The sequence below is a fragment of the Dermacentor silvarum genome, chromosome 1, assembly GCF_013339745.2.
Source record: "Dermacentor silvarum isolate Dsil-2018 chromosome 1, BIME_Dsil_1.4, whole genome shotgun sequence".
NCBI classification, from domain to species: domain Eukaryota; kingdom Metazoa; phylum Arthropoda; class Arachnida; order Ixodida; family Ixodidae; genus Dermacentor; species Dermacentor silvarum.
The window spans coordinates 187,636,253-187,657,271 of NC_051154.1; the positions used below are offsets into that span (position 1 = coordinate 187,636,253).

The following is a 21,019-nucleotide window of genomic DNA, read 5'->3' on the forward strand; positions in this document are numbered from 1 at the left end:
GGTCCATGTAGGTCCATGTTCACACCAACGCCTCCTATAAAGACATATAGGAGGCGTTGTTCACACTAGAGTGTACTAGACAATGGTCGAGTGGGCCGAACGGCGCTCTGCCGCTGAGGCGCCGCGTATGGAAAAATAATGCGAGGGCGCTGCGAGCGAACTGGATTGGGGCGGAGACGCGCTCCGCGGCATATTCAACGTACTTTCGCTGCGGGCGCCGAGGCCGATTGCTCATAGTACGCTCTTAAAATAGTGCTTTATTTCAACTGCAAATTTATGTTTACACCATTTTGCCAAACATATATATTTGAGGCATGGATTATACAACGCGACGTCTTCAATTTTGCTGTCGTTGTCAAGCGCGTCGTCTGCTAGCGAGCGCGGGACGCCCAGTCTTTCTCGCAGAACCTCTGTGCAGTACATTAAAAAAAAAAAAAATGTTTTAGTTGCTTCGGTGTGCCCATGACTCTTGGCGGCATGTACCAAATTTAGTTTTAGCCAGGTGAACTGCTGTTTTTACCACTGTCCTCTAAAAGTAACTGGTATCTCCGCACCATGAAGGCTAGCTACGTTGCAAACTTTATTATTGATACCGTGTCATTTTACGCGCGCTTCTTGTTGCTGGATATTGATCAGGGACAATGATCGAAGAAAACAATATTAGAGTGAAATAAACCAGCTTTATTAACTGCGTGGCGCGAAGAATGACCAATGTGTTTCTAGGTAATTAAATCAAAGGGTACATAGACATATATATTCACGATATATATGAAAGGGAAAAAAATAACAAATCTTCTAAATGCAATAATTGAAAAAGTGAGAACTCCCGACTGGAATAAGCGCACGTGTTTGCAGTAACAAACACACTTACTAGTGAGTACTGGAAATAAAACTCTCATTCGCAGAAATAATATTCATAGCAGGCAAAACCATCTTTTATTATATATATATATATATATATATATATATATGTGTGTGTGTGTGTGTGTGTGTGTGTGTGTGTGTGTGTGTGTGTGTGTGTGTGTGTGTGTGTGTGTGTGTGTGTGTGTGTGTGTGTGTGTGTGTGTGTGTGTGTGTGTGTGTGTGTGTGTGTGCAACGCCGAATCGTCGTTTCCGTTCGAATGTAACGCATAACAGCACTATTGCAATCTCAAAGGTGAGTGACTGCATACAAGTGAGGACTGTCATTCCGAATGATTGTGCTGCCGGAGAGTCGTGGCTGTTGGGCAGAGGCGCAGTTCCTGAGAGAATTGACGGACGGGTGGTAATAAGTCCTGCTTAACAAGTTCCTAGCTCTCAATCAATATAAACGCCCCGTTTTAGGTCAGCCTGTAAATCTGCTAACTTGATTCAGAGAAGGATTTTTGACAGTCTCACCGTGTTTTCAACCCATTAAAACTGAGTGCCCCGTGTGGTGCCACACTTATCTTCTTCAACGAACGCAACAGATCTGCACATATCTCTACGTGTATGTGAGACACGGTTATGATAGTGCACCGAATAACTGATAGTGCACCGAATGTAGGATAAGCGTAACATGTTTTTCTCGGAAATCAGACTCGAGAATAATTTATGTTGTTGACACCCCCAGAAATAAGCCGAAGAACGCAGCCACATGCTTTTTAATTTTTTTAATATAAGCAAATTCTTCGGTTTTACGTGGCAAAACCACGATATGATTAAGGCACGCGGTTTATAAAGTTTGCCACCTGGGGTTCTTTAACGTGCACCTAAATAGAAGTACACGAGTCTTTTTTCATTTCGTTCCCATCGAATTCCGCGACCTGGATTGAACCCGCGTGCTCAAGACCGTATCCACTATACTATATAGCCACTAATTAGGCTACCGCGCAGGCTTTCTTTTCTTTTTTTGAAGTATCGACTGGAAAAAAAAATCCATGTACGGCTTACGGCCAAATATTAGCATATAGAATGGCCGCTTTAGGCTATGGGACCAAATATCTTTGTACGCATTTTTATATTATTGTCTAATAAAATTCCCCTCTGATTTGATTTAATTACCTAAAACCGTCTTCGGCGCTCGAGGTCCGACTGCAATAAATGACCCCTTAACGATTACTCCGCATTCTGTTACGCGAGAAAGGCGAAAATGTGAATGAAATGTTGTGCCGCAGCTTTTTTTTTCTATAACAATACTTCCTGTAAATCTGAGGACAAGGCGCCGGATGCATGCAGCTATGTTTTATTTGTTTGAAGCGGCAAGCAGGAAGGTTGCATATCTTTCTCCTTCTGCGTTTCGCAGGACCTACTGGTGAAAAAAAGTTGTCGCAGTTTCACCTGAAAGGCGAAGCATCAATTGCGATAGCAAACTTGTAGAGAGCTATACGGAGTAATGATATTAGCTTTATCAGCTGTATAAACTTGGACATGCAGCAGCATCGGCAACACGCAGAACTGTTGTCGACGCCATCGGCGTTTTGCCCGCGTTCGCTCAAAATGCGTGCGGCGTTGGTGACTGTTGCCGGAGCCTCTGATATAAATAGGCACTGCGTGCCGCAGCTAAACGTCGCCTCCCTTCCCTCCCTTTCCCCCACGGCCTCTCGCTCGTCGGAAGAAGGCGCGTTTGCTCTACATACATGGTGATTGTGAAGGAGAACAGAGACGCCTACTTCTGCAGCCCTTAAGCGAGCACGGCGCAGAACGCGCGTTTGTTCTCCGCCGTGCGTTCACTCCCCGTGAAAGACGCGCCCCTCGCGCCCTTTCACTCGCACATACAGCATATCATCATCATCATCATCATCAGCGACGATTCATCGACGTCAAGGGGGCGTTCGATGGCCTCCCACATGCGGTCGTCCAGCAGGCTCTGGACCTCCCGGGCATTGGCGGCAACCTGCGGCGGTTCCTGTCATCGTTCCTGAACGACCGCACCCTCAGGGTCCGCGTGGGCCATGCAAGGAGCACTCCCCGTCCGGTCGCAGCAGGCGTACCACAAGGGTCAGTGGTGAGCCCGTTTCTCTTCAACCTCGCCCTGGCCCGGTTGCCTGCTGCACTGCCGACCGACCCTCACTACAAGGTGGAGTGCTCCATCTACGCGGATGACATCGCCCTGTGGGTGCGGGGACCGCCGCAGTCAAGCCGCCACGTGTGCCTGGCCCTCCAGAGAGCCCTGGACACCACGGCCGCCTACCTGGGAAGCATCGGACTCTCGGTTTCGACGGGGAAGACGGTGGCCCTCCTCGTCCACCCGAGAGCAGCGGCACGGCGCTCAGCTCCCCGGCTGCAGCTGGAAGGCGTGCGCATCCCATGGAGTACGACTGTGTCGTACCTTGGGCTGCGCATCGACCACCGGCTAACCTGGCGACCGGCAGTCGGGGCCATGCAGACCCAGACCATCAGAGTCCGCAAGGCCGTGTCGCAGCTCCTTGCTCATGGAGAGGGCTGCTCGGTGAAGTGGGCCCTGCGGCTCTACGAGGCGGCGGCCACATCACGCCTGCGGTACGCCCTCCCGCTGGTGGCGCTGCCGCCACGCCGCCTCGAAAAGTTGGAGCTGCAGCACCGGGCGGCCATCCGACTCTGCCTGGGCGTCCCCCGGAGCTCCCAGATTGCCGCTACCCTTGCGGAGGCTGGAGCATGGCCCCTGTCGCTCCTCTTCCTGCAGCAGGGGCTGAGGCACGTCGACCGCCTCCACCATGCTCCTGATGGCAGAGGCCTGCTGCGTCGCCTCCAGTCCCGGCCTTCCTCAAGGATGGGTCAGCTGTGCCGCCTCTACGAGGAGGTGGTTGGCAACCCACCGCCGAATGCGGTACAGCTGCCCCCACCGCAGAGGCCTCCTGTCCCCATCGCCACGGAGCTGCCCGGGATTTCGAAGAGGCGCTCGCCCGCTTGCGCCCTGCAGCAGACGGCCGCCTGCCTCCTGGACGAGACCCTCGGAGACCACCTCCTGGTGTACGTCGACGGTTCGGTGGTACCGGACACCGGCTCTGCCACGGCGGCCTGCATGGCACCAGCCCTGCAGAAGAGCAGGCAGTGTCGACTGCCCAGACACGCCAGCTCGACTGCAGCGGAGGTGGCAGGCCTTCACCTGGCCGTCGACCTACTCTCCGAGGAGCTTCCTGGGGTACCAGCGGCCATCCTCTGCGACTCCAAGGCAGCCCTCCTCGGCCTGCAGAGGCCAGAAAGTGCCAGCCTTGGAGTCGCACTGCTGTCTACCCGGCTGACAGCGCTGCAGGACGCAGGCCACCCGGTGTCCCTGCACTGGATCCCCGCCCACGTAGGGATCCCGGGCAACGAGGCAGCCGACACCCTGGCGAAGGACGCCCACCACACCACTGTGCCCCTCAGTCGGGCCGTGACGGAGGGCGACTTCACTGGACTGAGGCTGCGGCGACACCTGGCGACCCACCACCCAGACAAACGGGTGGCACTGGGATGCCCCCCACGACCACTCCCCCAGCGAGGCCTGGCTCACAGGGAGACCTCGCTCCTTCTCCGGCTCCGCATCGGCTGCAGCTGGACGGCAGCACGCAGCTACCGACTGGGACGAGCGACGTCCCCGGCCTGCAGCTCCTGCGGGGAGCCGGAGACGATCGAACATCTCCTGCTGGCCTGCCCGGCGTACCTCCAGCAGCGGGGCCCACTCCTGCAGGAGTTCCGCCGCCTGGGCCTCTCCTCTGGCAAGGAGGAAGATCTCCTCTTCCCCGGCCGACACCACCTTTCTGCACTTCGAGGCGTCGTGGAGTTCCTTGACTCGTCAGGGCTCTCCGCACGCCTCTAAGGACATTTCTACAAGCGGGAAGGCCTCACGGCCTCCCACCCCACCCCGGGCCTGACCAGCCTGGCACAACACCCCTGCAGACTCTGCGGCACACCAAGGCCTTCCATCTCGGCCTGATACGTGCCGCCTATGCCTGCCGGTTTTGCTTCGCCCAGCCATGGCGACTCCACTCTATCCCTTCTTTCGCTCCCACTTACCCCTCCCCGTTGGCGCTGAGCCGTGCTCCCTCAAGGGCTGCAGAAGATAGCGCCAACCTTTCCTTTTCCCTCAAGAACCACTTATCATCAGCGACGATTTCTTCTCCAAATGACGTCATACGGAACCTCACGGCGACGGCGACGCGGCAGAAATCTGCTTTTGAGTGTCCATATAATTGCTATCGCAATAAAACTTTATGTGCAACAATACACATGAAAGATACATGCTGCTTGAAGAACAAGAAAGATATTTTTGCTTCGAAGGGAACCGTACAATAACATAGTAGAATGAAAGCCGACACTGCGGCCGCAATGCACGCGCAATGACCGAGCGGTATTAAAAAATAATAAAAATAAATAAAGAAGAGAAAGAAAGTAATTTATTATTAAGGCATAAATACATGTCATATGCAATTATGAACCCCATTTGAGCGGTCTGAACGCAAATAGCAGCGCGCGAAGTAGTACGAAAACGAATGACCCTGCCGAGCAGTATCGCCAGCAGTTTCCAACGGCGCGACTACAGTGTACTGTAGCGCGACCTTGATGCGGCCCGATCCACTTCGACCGCAGCGCCGCCCCAGTATTTTTCCACGTCGGGCGCCTCACGGCAAAGCATGCGCCGCCCCAGCCGGTCGTCCCACTCGACCATATTCTAGTACACTCTAGTTCACACCTACCCATCTAGCCACCCATGGAGGAAGGAAACAAACATGGAGGAAGGAAAAAACCTCCATGGAAACAAAACAGGAGAGGCCCTGACGTCACTTTTTTTGAGGCCGGAAGTGCAGCCATGTTGGTGTGCCTAATGTCTTTGCGCCTCCAATCAGGGGTTCTGCAGCTCGCCGGAGCAGATGGGCGCGAACTTTGAACTTGCATTGTTAAGAGCGGCCGGAAGAGTGTGCTGCCTACGCGCGTCAAAACAAAGCTTACGACACTTCTGTAGCAGGTTTAGTGAAGCAGACGCGCTCCTGTGTTTTTCCGTGGCACGTTGAAGAAGACGACGAAGACCCGCGCCGTGATTGCTTGAGTGTATCTATTGCTGGCCGACACTCACACTCACAGAATCAAAACACAAGTTTCAAGCTTACACACCACACTCTAAAGTCAACTTTTCTCGCGAACAAATGGTACTGCGGGAAAGACACCGACGGAAAAATGTCATCTCACTTTTCAGAGACTGAGAGCAGCAGCGAAGCTTCAGGAGCGCGGTTGTCATGGCAACGTTGACATTTGGGGTACCCATCCCAGTGCTCCTTTGCGAAAAACAGCACGTGACTTCTGCCACACCTTCTCGTGCTGGCCAGGCATGGAGGTAAATGTGGCCAGGGCCTCTCCTGGGGTTTCCTTCCTCCATGTAGCCACCATACTTTAGGTTCTCTCCATAAAGTTATAGTTCTCTCTGCGTCGACTATCTCGAAGGCTATGCAGCCATGCAACTTGCTTTAGCTGTGGGGTGGCTAGTTGTGGATAGCCGCTAGACGCCGCTACAACTGCCTCGCCCATCCAACCATCCATGATAATAGGGACTTTACTCGTTGAGCCTGTGTACAGTCTGTCAAACATCTCAAGGATATTTTGTTTTACGTATAACTCTATAAATTTGATGTATAGGTAGCTGTAGCGCGTTCTTGCAATGAAAAGTTGATAAAAAAGCTTTACTGCTGCACATAGGTGGAATGTTTCGTTTGCATGTGTGCGCCCACGTGACTTATCATTTCATTAGCAGCAGCCATATTTAATAATGAAGTCTTCTGTGATGCGCCGGCCGGTGGCTTGGCGTTAAAGAGGCGTTGAGTCTTCCGTGGTTGAACTTGTTCAACGCTAACAAGTACTGTACGTGGCAATACTTTTCATTTGCAACATCGTTGGCTCCCTGAGCCCCTTTCCTCTCGGGAAAACAGCATGGGGGATTTGACGAAGACGTTTCTGTACGCCTGGTGCGGAAAGCATAAGGTTACGCCTGAATACGAGTTCAAGAACACTGGACCGAGGCATCGTCAGAGGTTTCTTTGTGAGGTATCGCAATGTCGTTTTATTTACGAAGCGTCGCAGCTTAAATGCCATCTTCGTTACAGGTTCGTGTTCAAGGCTTCGACTATGTTGGTGCCGGGAATTCGACAAACAAAAAAGATGCTCAGACAAATGCAGCTCGAGATTTTCTGCAGTATTTGGTTCGGAACAACCATGTTTCGCAGTCTGAGGTTCCCATTGAAATTCCGGTAAGTTTTGCGAGCCAACAGTTAATAAGCATTGTATCAAGTGCGGGGTGGTGTGTGTGTTGTGTGCAGGGTGTTTTTTTTTTCTCCTTTTTTTGTTTTGGAGAGGTGGGGGGGGGGTCGTAGGCACGATTATGCTAGCGTAACTACGCTAACGTGTTTCATTTTGATCTCGGCGTCACAAAAGGGCTGAAATAAACCTCATCGAGGATTGGTTACAACTTAGACAAAAGTACCGTTTTGCAGCCAGCAGGCTACGTGTTGATGTCGGGCATTGTGAAAAGATTTGAAGCTTATTGCCGCATGCTAGCGGGGACTAGCGCTAGCACGAAGGCTACATACATTGGTCGCGACCTTTTAATCGTGCTGTAGCACATCGACTCGTGGTGTTTGTGGCGAAAGGAGCTGTTTGTTAGGAGCTAGCAGGGGCGCCGTTGTTATACCCAGCACCTCCACCAAAACTGTTACGATGGGGGGCGCTTATTTAAAGATGAATTAATGAAAAGGGGAGAAGGGTTGCCACGCCGACGTGGTAACCCTTCTCCAAAGATAAGTGCACTTCGTTCTCTTCTTCCTCCGTCCTTGATGACGCTTTAGCGTACCAATATATATATATATATATATATATACACACACACACACACACACACACACACACACACTTCTGTGACATCACACTGACATCCTGGTGCAGAGGCTTTGGCACGAAAATCAAAAAAGGGGGTTCGGTCTTCATTTTGTTCACGGTTTTCCTTTTGTTTAACGTCGACTCAGCGATGTCGCGTGGTGTAAGGCGATGTAGTATGGTCATAGTGATGGGAGGTGTATACACGTAGAGAAGCAAGACACATGCGGATGTACGTACAGTCGCAATCTTTCTGAGGGTCAACATGGGAGCGCGTAGCTTTCTATGTCACCTGCGCCGTCAGACGGCAGCCACAATATCTGCGCGCATGCTCGGGGAGGGTAGGCTCATAGAGTTCCTCACTATATTACCTAGAGGGAAAACTGGCGCTGTTGCGCTGTGGTATCCATGGGAATGCCGGTATATTGTGACTTCGGATTGACATCGTTCTTGGAGAGCCAGAACGCCTTGAAGACGCGCCTGGCTAGCACCGTTCCGTCGGTCACAATGATTCATTTCCTTCTAAAACATCAAGTAAAAACTGCTTGAGCTTTATTATTACACAAAAACATGTTTTGTTTAATTTTGAGGACATACTATTGGATGCACAATTATATGAAACGTAAAAAGTATCATCTGGCCGCTAAAGTTGGAGGGCAGACAACAACATTATCGCTCGCTCTGGAACAACTTGTCGTCTGTTCTTGCTTTTCTTCGCTTGATTCTGCACTGTAGGTGAATAAACTTTATTGAGAGATGTAATATGGATGAATGAAAGCCTTTTATGTAGATTTTACTTTGAGAACGCATTATTTTTGTAGCCATATCCACGTTTTAGACGAAGCCTCGTTCAACACCAGCCAACACAAGCCTCGCAGACACATATCCCGTCATTCCCATGAGGGCACGGCACCCTTTAAGAAACTCGCATAGACGGTGGCGCCAGTTTACAGGTGTTATAGGGAGAAACTCTATGGGTAGGCTCCTTTCGTGCGCATTACGCCATCATAGCGCGGCATGTCGTCTGCTAGCAGTTTTTCCCCCTCAATAGAAACTAAATTATGACAGAAACCACGATTTTGATGCTTTTAATTCAGAACGTTGTACTTCTTGTGCTTGGCGTTATTGTAATTACTTCAACTTTTCGCTTTGTTTAGTTTTTCTTCTGCTGTGTTCTTATCGTACAATGAACAGGCAAGGGAACACAAACATCCGAACTTTTATTTGGTGCAAGTTCAACAAAAGATTGATCCGTTTAGAAGGAGTATTAGTAAGCAGGAATAATTTTCTCTTTGATGATGATGGTATTTTGTCATACAACCCTTTGTGGAAACGACTGCTGCCATCCTAGAGGGCAGTGACACGTACAGCGCTGGCACAAAGTCATGATGCGCTCGAAGGTCCTCCCATTCTTGTCGAACGGCTGCCCACAGCTCGTCCCCAGTCGTCGGGCGGACAGGTTTTCGCACCATGGCTGCTTTGATGTACCCCCATATATTTTCGCAGATGTTCATGTCAGCGCCTTTGGCCGGCCAGGAAAGCATGCTGATTCTGCGATTTTCTGTACGTTCCTTGACAACTTTTGCCGTGTGAACCGGCGCCAGGTCATGTTGAAACATAATGTCGGCATCGGGAAAGACGCTGCGGGCGTAGGGCAGCAACACATTGTCCAAAATTTCTGTGCAGTATCGCTGCGATGTAAGGGCACCTTCTATGCAATGCAGAGGCCCGAGACCATGCCTTGACACCGCGCCCCACACGTTCACGCAGTTTCGGCCACTCGCGGCGACTCCCTGCACATTTGCTGGCTTGTAACTGCATGGAAATCGTATTTTTGACCATCCTTTGCAAAATCAAACGTGCATTAAGAAAAGTTTCTTACCGTGTGCCTCTGGTTCGCCAAACTCGCATCCGTTGGTCTTGGCGAGTTGTAAAAGTCGACTCATCGGAGAAGATCACTCGGCCCCAGTCCTCTGCCATCCATGAGGCATGTGCTTTGGCAAACTGGAGATCTGACTTCTTGTTCGAAGCAGTGACGACTGGCTTTCGTGCAGCTACAGAATTTCGCAGTCCAGCACTTCGGAGGCGTCGCCGGACCGTAGCAAGGGAAGCGTCCACATCTAGCTGCTCCCGCACTTGCCTTGCAGACTGGAACGGGTTCTTGACGACAGCAGCTACCATAAGCGCGTCTTCATCCTCCGTCGTTGCCTTTGGTCGACGCCTGTGTGGGGCATCACAGAGTCGGCCTTCCTTGCTGAATGCCTGAATAATCCATTTGACGGTCTTTAGCGGCCTGTGCACAAGAGCACCGATGGAGCGCTGTGAATATCCCTTGAGTGAATATTGTACGATTTTCCACCTCTCTTCTTCGGGAACGCGGGCCATGCTGAAATTCAGTTGCTGCTCTGACAGATGCGGTAATGTGCAAGAATATATATACACTCCTCAAAGACGGAAGCCACTTTTTAAATGAGAATTCCCACAAAACATTACATATATTTTCAAGTTTATTGATGCATCGTGGGGAGCGTAATGAGAAATTCAACATCGTCACTAATCCCGAACCGTACGGCTACCTTATTGTGGTACGCGCGCAGCAGACGACACGCACTTGCTTGCGTGACGCAATGTGCTTGGCGGGATAATTTGCACACGCCGGACACACTGCGCATGAGCAATGCTTCTCGTTGCCGCCGCTGAACCTGCGCTGTGAGCTCAGAAGGCCACGCGTTCCCGTGTTCACCCTCAAAAAGATTGCGACTGTACATCTAAAAGATTCTACACCCCTTGTGTCAGTGACACATACCCATTATGGAGGAACGGCCAAGAATGGACCCATACCCATGTGGCACATACCCAATGAACCAAGAATTGGTCATCTGAGTATAAATAATTAAAAAAATTCAAATAATCTTAAAAATTATGTGTATTGGTGCTTTAGAGATACCTATGAGCTGTCCTTATTGGCACTCTGTCGGGCTTGATTAGAGAGTTTTTGCATGTTTGGTATCCTGGTAAACGCAAGCGGACTGGGGGTTTTACCGGATGAGTGAAGGTGCAAACGTGAACGGCCTGCATGTTGCAGCCACCTAGTGCCGTAGAGCTCAATTAGACAGAGCTACTATTGCAGTAACCAACTGTATTCTACTTCGCTAATGGTGTAAATTTTCGGCAGTGGCGTAATCGTGTTGTTACCGTTTGTGCCTCCACTCACCTGGTAAAACGCCCAGTCCGCTTGCTTTTACCGGAATACTGGGCACGCAAAAACTTAATTTTATTATGCAGAAGAGAGGTTTGCTCATTGGCACTACTTTATCGGTCAAAATTTCTTAAGATAAGATAAAAGTCGGAGGTTCTTGTAGCACATACACAGCTGTCCAGGAAATACGTTTAAAACATATAAGAAAATCAAAGAAGTCTTTTGTGTCGCCTTCCATTACGAGATTGGTGTGCCTTAGAGATTCATAACAGTCAAACTTACAGGTGTATACAAGATTGTTGTCATGATTTCATTTTTCATTAAGCAAAACACAGTTGTTAGCGTTGGCAGTTGGTTTTTTCTTTTTTTCTGTCAACTTCAGCTGCCGAAGCCTGTGAAAAAGAACCATACTATTGCACAAGGACCTCATTTCGTGTTCAGATCTACGATAATCACACAGTCAGCACCGTGTACAAAAAGGGCTGGTCATACCCGGTTATTATAAACATTTTCCGCACCAATCCAGGTTAACAGGCAAAGAAACCTTGGGGTTTAAACATGACGTCTAAGCGCCCCTTAAAAGTATTGCATCTTTCAGTATTGCATCTGCTTCAGTTTATAAGTGTGAGCAGAAGCAACCTCCAAGCTATGAATGCTTATCGGGAAACTATTTGATGGTCATCAGGGTGTCAATCGTTCACGAGTTTATTATTGCTTGCCTCTCGTTGAGGGGGGGGGGGGGACGTTGAAGATTATACTATAGCAGTGCTGTCCCTTCTCAAATCCAGAAGCTCATGTGCATTTACAGATAAGGTAGCACTGTCTAGTGGCTGGTGCAGGCAATGCATGGATGAAAACCTCCAGGAAAGGCGGCCCACATGCACCGAAAACCATTTTTTTTGCTTTTTGCCAGCGAAAGAATTAGTGTTCTAGTTCAGTTCTAGTTTGCACAAAATTACTTTTTGATGTGAAAGCATCAAATGGCCCATTGAGGGAAAAAGCTGGCGTCTCGTCTGGAGCAGCGAAACGGCACCTGAATTCACATTGGCTGCAACACCAAGTCACGTGTGCGCCACATTCAGTTCCGGATCGATATCCTGGTCTTAGTGCATTTCTTTGTCACTTCTTTGTCATTTCTTTGTAATGGCTTTAGTGCAGGAAAGCATTTACACTTTCTCTTCTTCGTGCCGTTTTAAGGCTTTAAAAAATGTTCATTAGTAAAGGCAGTTCTGCTGTTATTTAAGGGTTCTCATCTGTCTGGTCTTTATGGTAATTCTAATGACCTATTAGCCATACGTATGCTAAGTTTTTACATTAACAAAACTGGGCGGCTAATACCAAGAATAATAAACATTTTGACGCTATGGTTGTGTGTGGTGTATGTGGTTCTACAGGTTTGCATTTGCATTATTGAATGAGCATCACTACTGCGTCACATAGTAGACTGTTGTAAGCAGTGCATTTTTCTTATTTTTTCAGACTGGTGGACCTCCTCCTGCTTCAAATGACCCTGATATTAAAAATGAGGAGCCAGAACCTCCCTCAAATGACAGCAAGCCAGTTTTGCCCTACCAGCAAGGACCACCAGTATCTTACTTGGACAGGCTGGCTGAAAAGCGAAGGCTTGAAGAAGTAAGCTATTGATGCCCAGTGGTAGGGCCTTTGGCGTTAGTGCAACTGTGTACATCACTTTCATGTACAGTGAAGCGTGGGTGTCATTTGAAATGTGCTCCGAGTTCTTGTACATTCAACCATTTGTAATAAAACTTAAATATCACCTTTCACTTAACACAGTATTAAAAACTAAATTCTTTGTCATGTTGAAATGAGTACAGTCGAACCCACCTATAGCGATTCCAGATATAACAATCTATCGGTTATAATGAACCTTCCTGTTGAAACTGCTTCCAGATACAGTTAAACCTGGATATAACTAAATTGACAAATTCCCGAAAAACTTCGGTATGAAGAGAATTTCGTTATATGCAGGTTCGGCACGAAAATTCGAAAAAGAAACGTACTGCGTGGGGGTTCTCAAAGTGGGTTCCGTGGAACCCGGGCGTTCCGCAGGCCCCTGCTCAGGGTTCCGCGGGCCACTGATAAATTTTCCGTGGACCCGCGCTCGCCAAGTGGCTAAAACGGCGAGCACGAAGTGCGCTTGATCCACAGAACCTCAATTACCTATGCCCGAGTGTCAAAAAGCACATCACACTGCGTAATGGCAACGCGCGAACTGCGCAATAAATCTGCAAGCAGCTTGTAGCCACCCAATCTCAGAAAAGGGGCAGCCATGGGCAGCGTGCCTAAGCTTTCGCATTTGAATCTCGGAGGCCGTAACTTACCACCGTGCGCATTTTCCCCGTTTGTAGATATGGTAGGTGCCGATAGCGTGCGCTCTGATGTATACTTCAAAGGAATAAAAAAATTAATGCGCGCAGCACCACAAATGCGTGCCGCAAAAGAGCTAAAACGGCGCTAGCGTCCAAAAACGAAGCGACGCAGTCCTCATCGTTATGGTCCTCAGCGGCAATCGTACGCTATACATGACTGACAGCAACGCCGCAGCTCTTCGTGCTTAATTGTGCCCTCAAAGCCTTTATTCTTGCGTTAATTGCCACGTGTAACACCGCGTTGGTGGCTAGCCGTGTGCCTTCATAAGTGCGTAATCGCGATTGTGTCGATAACCAGCACAGTTTCGTCCGCAGCAGCGGTTGCGGCAAATAGTAGTTTCGTTTTGACTCAGTACGCGCGTCGGATGCGTGCCTTTTGCAACTGCGTAGGCGCCATCCATGATCGCGTCGATAGTGACCGCGGTTTCGTGCGCACTTGTTGCAGCAAACGGTAGTTTTGTTTCGACTTGGTGCGTGCGTCGGCCGCCTGCCTTCTGAATCACAATGTCGCCGTCCATGATCGCGCCGATAACGGCCGCGGTTTTGTCCGCAGTGGTTGCGGCAAGCAGTAGTTTTGCTTTGACTCGTTGCAAAGCTGTCGAAGCGGAAGAGCACTGGCTACATCGCGATGGGCGGGCAATTTGTTGGTGACCAGCTCACTAGTGAAAAAATAATCAGGATGTGCACGCGGTTTTGAAAAGCGTGTCTCAGAGGAAGACGCGCGCCGCGGCCGCGCTGCGAAGGATGTTGCGAGGCCTTCGCCGCTGCTAGCGCAAATAAGTCATGAGATGATGAGAACTTCAGCTTCCACACTGTTATTCTTTCTAGGGTTTTACGTGCCAAAACCAGTTTTGACTGTGAGGCACGCCGTAGTGGAGGGCTCCAGATTAATTTTGACCACCTGCGTTTCTACAATGTGCACTACAACGCAAGCACGTACACGGTTTTGGCACTGTGTACGCTTTTGCATTTCGCCTCCATCGAAATGCCACCGCCGCGGCCGGGATTCGATCCCGTGACCTCGTGCTCAGCCACGAAACGCCTTTGCTAACTGAGTCACCGCGGCGGGTGCTGCACTGCTCTTGTGCAAAATAGAAACAAGATTTGCTGATTCATTCAGTAAATAAAAGCGTGTTGAAGTAGTAGGCATTCATTTATTGTTTTCTTGATACCTTGGATAATTCGACATTCGGTTAATTACGACATTTTAATTCGGTTAAATCGGGGGGGGGGGGGGGGAGTTTCTTGGCGCTTCATGGAGTTTAGCAGGGTTCCCTGGAACGAACCTTCTTGAGAACCCCTGGGCTACCGTATTGACTCGATTCTAATGCGCTCTCGATTGTAATGCGCACCCGTTTTCCGTTTTCGTCGAAGCACTCATCCTTGGAATGCCACACGAGGTACTGGATGTGTGGACAGCTCTCATAGAACCCAATGCATTGGTAACCCCGCTGTTGCGTCGCAACTGTGGGACCGTTCCCGCATCATACGTTGCAAACTGCCACCACACGCCGGCCTGAGTGGCCATTTTGACTTTTCATGTCGCTTGGCTTGATGGGCGAAGCGAGCACACACGTGCGCTCGCTTCGCATTTTGTTGCGGCGGAGAAGGTGCTTCCGGTTGCTGCTCGTGCAAAAATGACAAAATCTGGGGCGAAATCTCTAGGTTGCTGGCGGGAAAAATTAGTTAATTTCGAGGGGGTCTCCTGCTAACTTCGTTACATAGAGGTCTCAAGTACATGTGCTTCTATGTAGTAACGGCGGGGAATATAATATATATAAACTTCGTTATATCCAGGAATTCGTTATATGGAGGTTCGTTATAAGCAGGTTAAACTGTATAACGAATGTATTTTAAATTGCCGTACTGTTATAACGAAACCCGGTCACGGTAAAAGAGCGCGCATGCGAAGTACCAAAGCACTGAAGCGTAACCAAACCGGGCCAACCGCTACACGTGCCCTGCTCCAGTTAACCGCGACGATGATGTGGCCTTAGAGGCGAGCGAGCGACCGCTGCCCGCAGATTTCGGACGCTGCGAAGAATGTCACTCATTTTCAAGGCATGGCCTTCAGGAAGGAGGCGAACACCAAAACCAGCATGGCGTGGTTTTTTGCACAATTGTCTGTGCGGCACGACGTGCATTACACCTATTTCAACGATTTGGAATGACCACTTATGTCCTTCCACCATGAGAACAATGGCCACCCAAGCATTTGTGTTGTTACTGTCGATATTCGTGCGGCCTAAATTGGTATCCGAATTGGTATTCGTTTGCGCTTTGCCATTTGCTGATAATGTTTCATGGTGACATACCTTTCGGACATCACATTGTCACCATAAGTGACATTGATTACGTGATTTTGCAGCTCTTATGTGGCTGATGCGCTGTCGTAATGCCGAGACAACTATGTCTGAGACCTTCGCAGAATTGTGGCATGCTGCAGTAGTTTCTGAAGTTTAAGCTTCCGGATAACTAGAACGCGGGGCTTTCTAATCTGAATACAGACATGTCTCGCTGGTAGTAAAATATATCACAACCTCTTAAATATAAAATGGTGGCGGCACTTGCAGTTTAGCAATGTCAGGGGATGGAATCCGGGTGCTGTTTTGAAAGTTATACCTATAGATGCTGCATTTCATGGTTAGATGGACACTTCTAATGGAAATTTGCAGCTAGGTGTGGGAACGCACCGGGAACAAAAATGACACTGAAAATCAGAATCGTGCACCAAGATTTAAAAATGGGCACATGCCATGTAGCACAGCAGAACCAAGGTAATGTTGTTTGCTGTCGCTTGGAGATTATTTTTGCATTCCGCCTAATTACATAATTAGTCTTAATAATGAATGAACTTCTTAAATGTTATAATTAGATGAAAAAAGTCAATTAGAAAATTGTAGTGCAACATCAAAAACTCCCGATACAGCTTTCTGCTGCTGAAGCCTGCGAATACACGCAAAATTGTCACGTGAAAGTGTTTTTCCGAGCGTGAAAGAAGCCCGTGAATACACGCAAAGTGCCTCGAGCAGCCAGTTGCGTGGCAATTTTGTGTGTATATTCGCGGGCTTCTTTCACGCTTGGCAAACCACTTTTATGTAGCATGTATTGAGCAACAGAAAGCTGTATCGAGTGTTTTTCATGTTGCTCTACAATTTTCTCATTGACTTTTTGCATCTAATTATAACATTTGAGAAGTTGATTAATTATGTAATTAGGCAGAATGCAAAAAGTAATCTGAGTATCTCCATGCAACGGCAAACAACATTACCTTGGTTCTGTCCACCTACGTGGCATTTGCATATTTTAAATCTTGGTGTATGATAGTTGGGATACCCTGTATAACGAACTACTGTTATAACGACTACTTTTCACAGAACTATTGAGTTCATTATAAATGTTGTCGACTGTATGGTACAATATAGTACATAGATAAAACTTGTTCTGAGGTTTTTATTATGCTGCACTTTTACTGCGTGAACAGCTTTCTTAAGGGACACATTAGTGAAACGCCAACATTTTATGTGTGCAGGCAGAGGACTTGGACATGAATTCCGGAATCCATGGCAACTGGACAATTGACACTGCAAAATCAAGGCTGCATCAGTTCATGCAGATGAATAAGATAAATGCTGATTACACTTATAGTGAAGTTGGACCAAGCCACAACAAGTATAGTTGGAGTCTTTTTCCTTTTGCTTCATTCAAATTTTGCCTATACAGCATGTCAAATGTGAAAGGGGAGTAAGAGCAGACCTCATTTGTCCTCGGATTGTTGCTTGTTGCTCCTAGTGGATAGGCAAGTCTTAGTGCTGGTTGGCTTCAGTTCTGCATTTGCAATATGAGAGATAATATAACTTGTTAATAATGAATATTTCAATAAATTCTTGTGGCTGTTGTTCAAGAACAGCCACAAGAATGGTAAACAGCTGGTAGACAGCTGCCACTATGCAACATTTCAAGCTCAGAGTGGTTTATAGGCTCTTTAACTGACTCTTTTAAGCTTGTTGTGCAAAAAATTGTAAAGTACATTTCAGTTAATGTTGCTGATGCTACTGTTTCCCGTTTCAAAAAAATACTTGACTCGCTTGAGGTTTTCTTTAACCTGCTGCTAGCAGCATAAGCATGTGCAGTGCTCAAGGTGGGAAGAGACTGATTTTTTTACGAGACTGCCAGTCACAATTTAATGTTCTGGCACCTCTCTGAAACCACACTTTATGAAGTCATTCTGACTTATCTGGTTCATTTTAGCTTCGTCAGTTAAGGCTTTGTGAGGCTGGCTTTACAGCACCTGGGATACTCCATGTCAAATTGGTATTCTGATTTTCTATTAGTGGTGAAATTATTGTCCTCATGCAACTTTTTTCTTGAATTTGTATTAAAGCTTGCAGTACTCGTGTAGCAGGCAGTTTGTGTAGTTTGTTCATAATGCTGTAATTTTGAATATTTTATGTAAGCAACATAAGAGACTGTGATGCCAGCACGACCCGCCGTGGTTGCTCAGTGGCTATGGTGTTGGGCTGCTGAGCACGAGGTCGCGGGATCGAATCCCGACCACGGCGGCTGCATTTCGATGAGGGCGAAATGCGAAAACACCCGTGTACTTAGATTTAGGTGCACGTTAAAGAACCCCAGGTGGTCCAAATTTCCGAAGTCCCTCACTACGGCGTGCCTCATAATCAATACTAGTTTTGGCACGTAAAACCCCATAATTTAATTAATTGTGATGCCAGCACGACAAGAACGGTTTATTATAGGATGACAGTGTAGGTATTGTTGTGGAACATGTAGTTCTTATGGGGTAGAATTGTATGTTTAAAAGCCACAAGTTAGCTCATTTTGTTTGAGAGAAAAACGATTGGGCTTTCCTGTGCTTGGTGCACCAGTTTTTACAAACAAAAATGAATGGTTATGTAGTACTTATGAACTGTGCCAGTGCTGGGTTAACTGTACCTATGTTGATGAGCTGAGGTAGCATTTGACTGTTTATAAAGTTGCTTTTCAGAAGCTAAAGAGGTATTAAAGACATAAAGCACTTGTGCTCACAGGCTTCCTTTCCTGTGTGATTCTCACTGCTGAGCTCCATATCTGTAGCACAGTGGCATTAATTAAATTTGATGCCCTTTGTTGTATGAGAAAGATAATCAAATTGTATTTCTATTCTAAAACTGTTCATTGATTGCTGTATTCATTCAAGTTGCTTTAAAGTGCCTGTGAAAAAAAAAAAATGCTGCAGTGCTGAGGAAGGTAATAGGTTAGAGAGAGCAAAAATAAAGCAGAACCTTAAGAATGTGAAATTAAAAAGGTTCATAAGTTCCATACAGGAGCATTGCTTGCAAAGCACAAAACAGTGAGCTTAGTTTTAGCAGGAGACCAGATGTAATCAAACCATCTGTTTCATTGCGAAAAAAAAAAGAAAAGAAAAACAATTGCTGACTGATTTTTTGAACACGGATGGGTTCAGAAATACGATATTTTCGCGCCTACATATAATGCGCAACAAGAATTCTAAAATTTTAACTGTAAAGTCAGGGTGCAGGTTATATGCGAATTTCGCCTTGAGGTGTGGCTTCACGGCACCACAAATTTCACAGTGAGGCCACATTTTAAGGCAAAGTTCTCTGCCATCCAAAGTTTTATCTCCGAGGGCACCCTACCGTGAGCATCCGCTCCCCATCCCCATGTGTTGAAGCTCCCCTCTCCCCCTCTTTGAGGGTCACCATTTTTTGTTTTGGCTGTGTCAGTTAGCCAATAGCACATGTGACACTGGCGAACCAAACTTGGATTATGTGCATCAGTGAATGGAGGCTCTCTTTACAAATATTTGAGTGTTGATATCAAGTATGTAGTTATTTCCGCAGCTTACATGTGAGGATGTTTTCTTATTCCCAGGTGTTGTAATAGAGGGTGCAGGGTATATGCGGAGACTGGTTCTGTGCAGAAAAATAAGGTGTCAAATAAACGAGCAGTAAAAAAAAGTAATTTCAATAATAATTTTCACAGCTAAACATCTGGTTATGCTTTTGCCCAGTTTTGTGCTTCATTAAAGGGACTATAAAGGCAAGTATAAAGTCAATCTAAATTGATTGATGCTCAAGAACATATCGGGCGTCGATATTATCGCATTTTAGTGTATGAGAAATTGAGGTAAATGCAGGACACGATTTGCGATTCACCCGGGACATTCACCTACTGGCCCGATGATAAAGGCACTCCTCATTATAATTCTGTCACTAGTACACAACCTCTCCTAATCAAAAGATCATTGTATTGCATTATACAAGTGGGCAGTCGAAAGGTTTCTTTTTTGCTCGACTCTGTGCCACCCGTGCTTTTGCGTTTCATTAGTTTCGTTATTGCATAGTGCTGCGCTGCTTTTGCGGGCTCGCGAAACTAACAACAATTTGCAAGTAGTAGAGAATTCCATGTCCATGGCCGGTATGTTGTAGTGATGTCTTTTCCCGATGTTAATGCCTTTCGGCGCTTTTCACGTTCTTGAGTGGTCAAGCAACGCTCTGCTCAGGGTGGAGTATCGAATGCGGCCACTTACGAACAGGAAAAGCGCCAGAAGGCATTATTACGGGAAAAGGCATCGCTACAAACTACCGGCCTATGTCATGTCATGGGATGCTCTAACGGCCAACGCTACATGACCGAAAGCAGCTGCAGCGGCGAATCCAATGCTCTTTCTTGGCATGGTTTCCTCCGTGGCTGCACGTTTGCGTTTTGCGCAAAAAAATCATAGTACTGTTTGTTGCGCACCGTTTTACTAACCGATGGCAGTAAAAGGCAGTGATGCAATGTCACCACTCCCATTCTCAGTAGCGGGTGATTTGCATTGTGCTGAAGGTATGTGGACCCTTCAGATCCGATTTTCTCCTAAACTAATTCTTTTATTGCTGCGAGGTTTATGGAATGGTATTTGAACATTCCACGTCGCCTTTAGTGTCCTTTTAAAATGTCTACTTGAAGTTTAATGATGGTCGAGGCCGCAAATGTGTTAGGCATTCCCCCTTGTGCAGCTTGATGTGTGTCGCACATCATTGCAATTGAAAATCCAACCACCACCTACCACAAAAACGGGCAAAAGAGCCAATGAAAGCTATTTGCCTTACAATGAGTGAATGAATGCAGCTCATCAGGGTTAGCTAGGGAATTTTATGGTTCATGAACAAATTTCTTGCACAAGTTATTTATCTGCGTGATGTATGACCCCAGTACTGGCATAGTTCTGTTAAAGGAAGTTTTTTGAAAAGTAGGTAGGAGAACACAGACCAGCCCAGCAGCTTCCCATGATGCTACACTTGAAGGCAGAAGAATTGTACTGAAACTGCTGGGCTGGTTTGTGTGTTCTACAGGTGGCTGGATGCTGCTCCTGCTTACGAGATGCTGAGGCAGCATCTTGTTGCACAGCTCATGGCTGCTGGACATTGAAAGTGTGGTTTCAGAGCTGGTGAGCCTTGTTTGGGTATGCAGCAGTTCTTGATTTTGTTTGCTTAACTCTTTTTAAATATTCGTAATTTGGGTCAAATGAAACACCGGTCTTGCAGACATGTCACTGGTTTGTGCTGTACCCTGAGATTTAGGGGTTGGAGGATTGTCAGCTAGGGCTGTACTGTTTTATACAGGGTGTTTTTTTTTTTTTAGACAA

At 47.5% G+C, this 21,019-nt stretch overlaps 1 protein-coding gene across 2 annotated transcripts in view; it reads left to right on the plus strand.

Moving 5' to 3' along the window:
- Positions 1 to 6,630: 6,630 nt before the first annotated feature.
- Positions 6,631 to 21,019, plus strand: part of LOC119436532 (ATP-dependent RNA helicase A-like) — a 137,753-nt gene continuing 123,364 nt past the window's right edge. Inside the window, exons 1-4 of one of the 2 annotated variants that reach the window (XM_037703401.2) lie at positions 6,631 to 6,954; positions 7,014 to 7,157; positions 12,458 to 12,610; positions 16,901 to 17,040. In XM_037703401.2, coding sequence (XP_037559329.1) covers positions 6,841 to 6,954; positions 7,014 to 7,157; positions 12,458 to 12,610; positions 16,901 to 17,040 — 551 coding nt within the window. In that variant the 5' untranslated portion in view covers positions 6,631 to 6,840. Of the gene's footprint in view, positions 6,955 to 7,013; positions 7,158 to 12,457; positions 12,611 to 16,900; positions 17,041 to 20,726; positions 20,837 to 21,019 lie in introns of those variants that run through there. The other variant, XM_037703402.2, reaches the window with a different exon arrangement.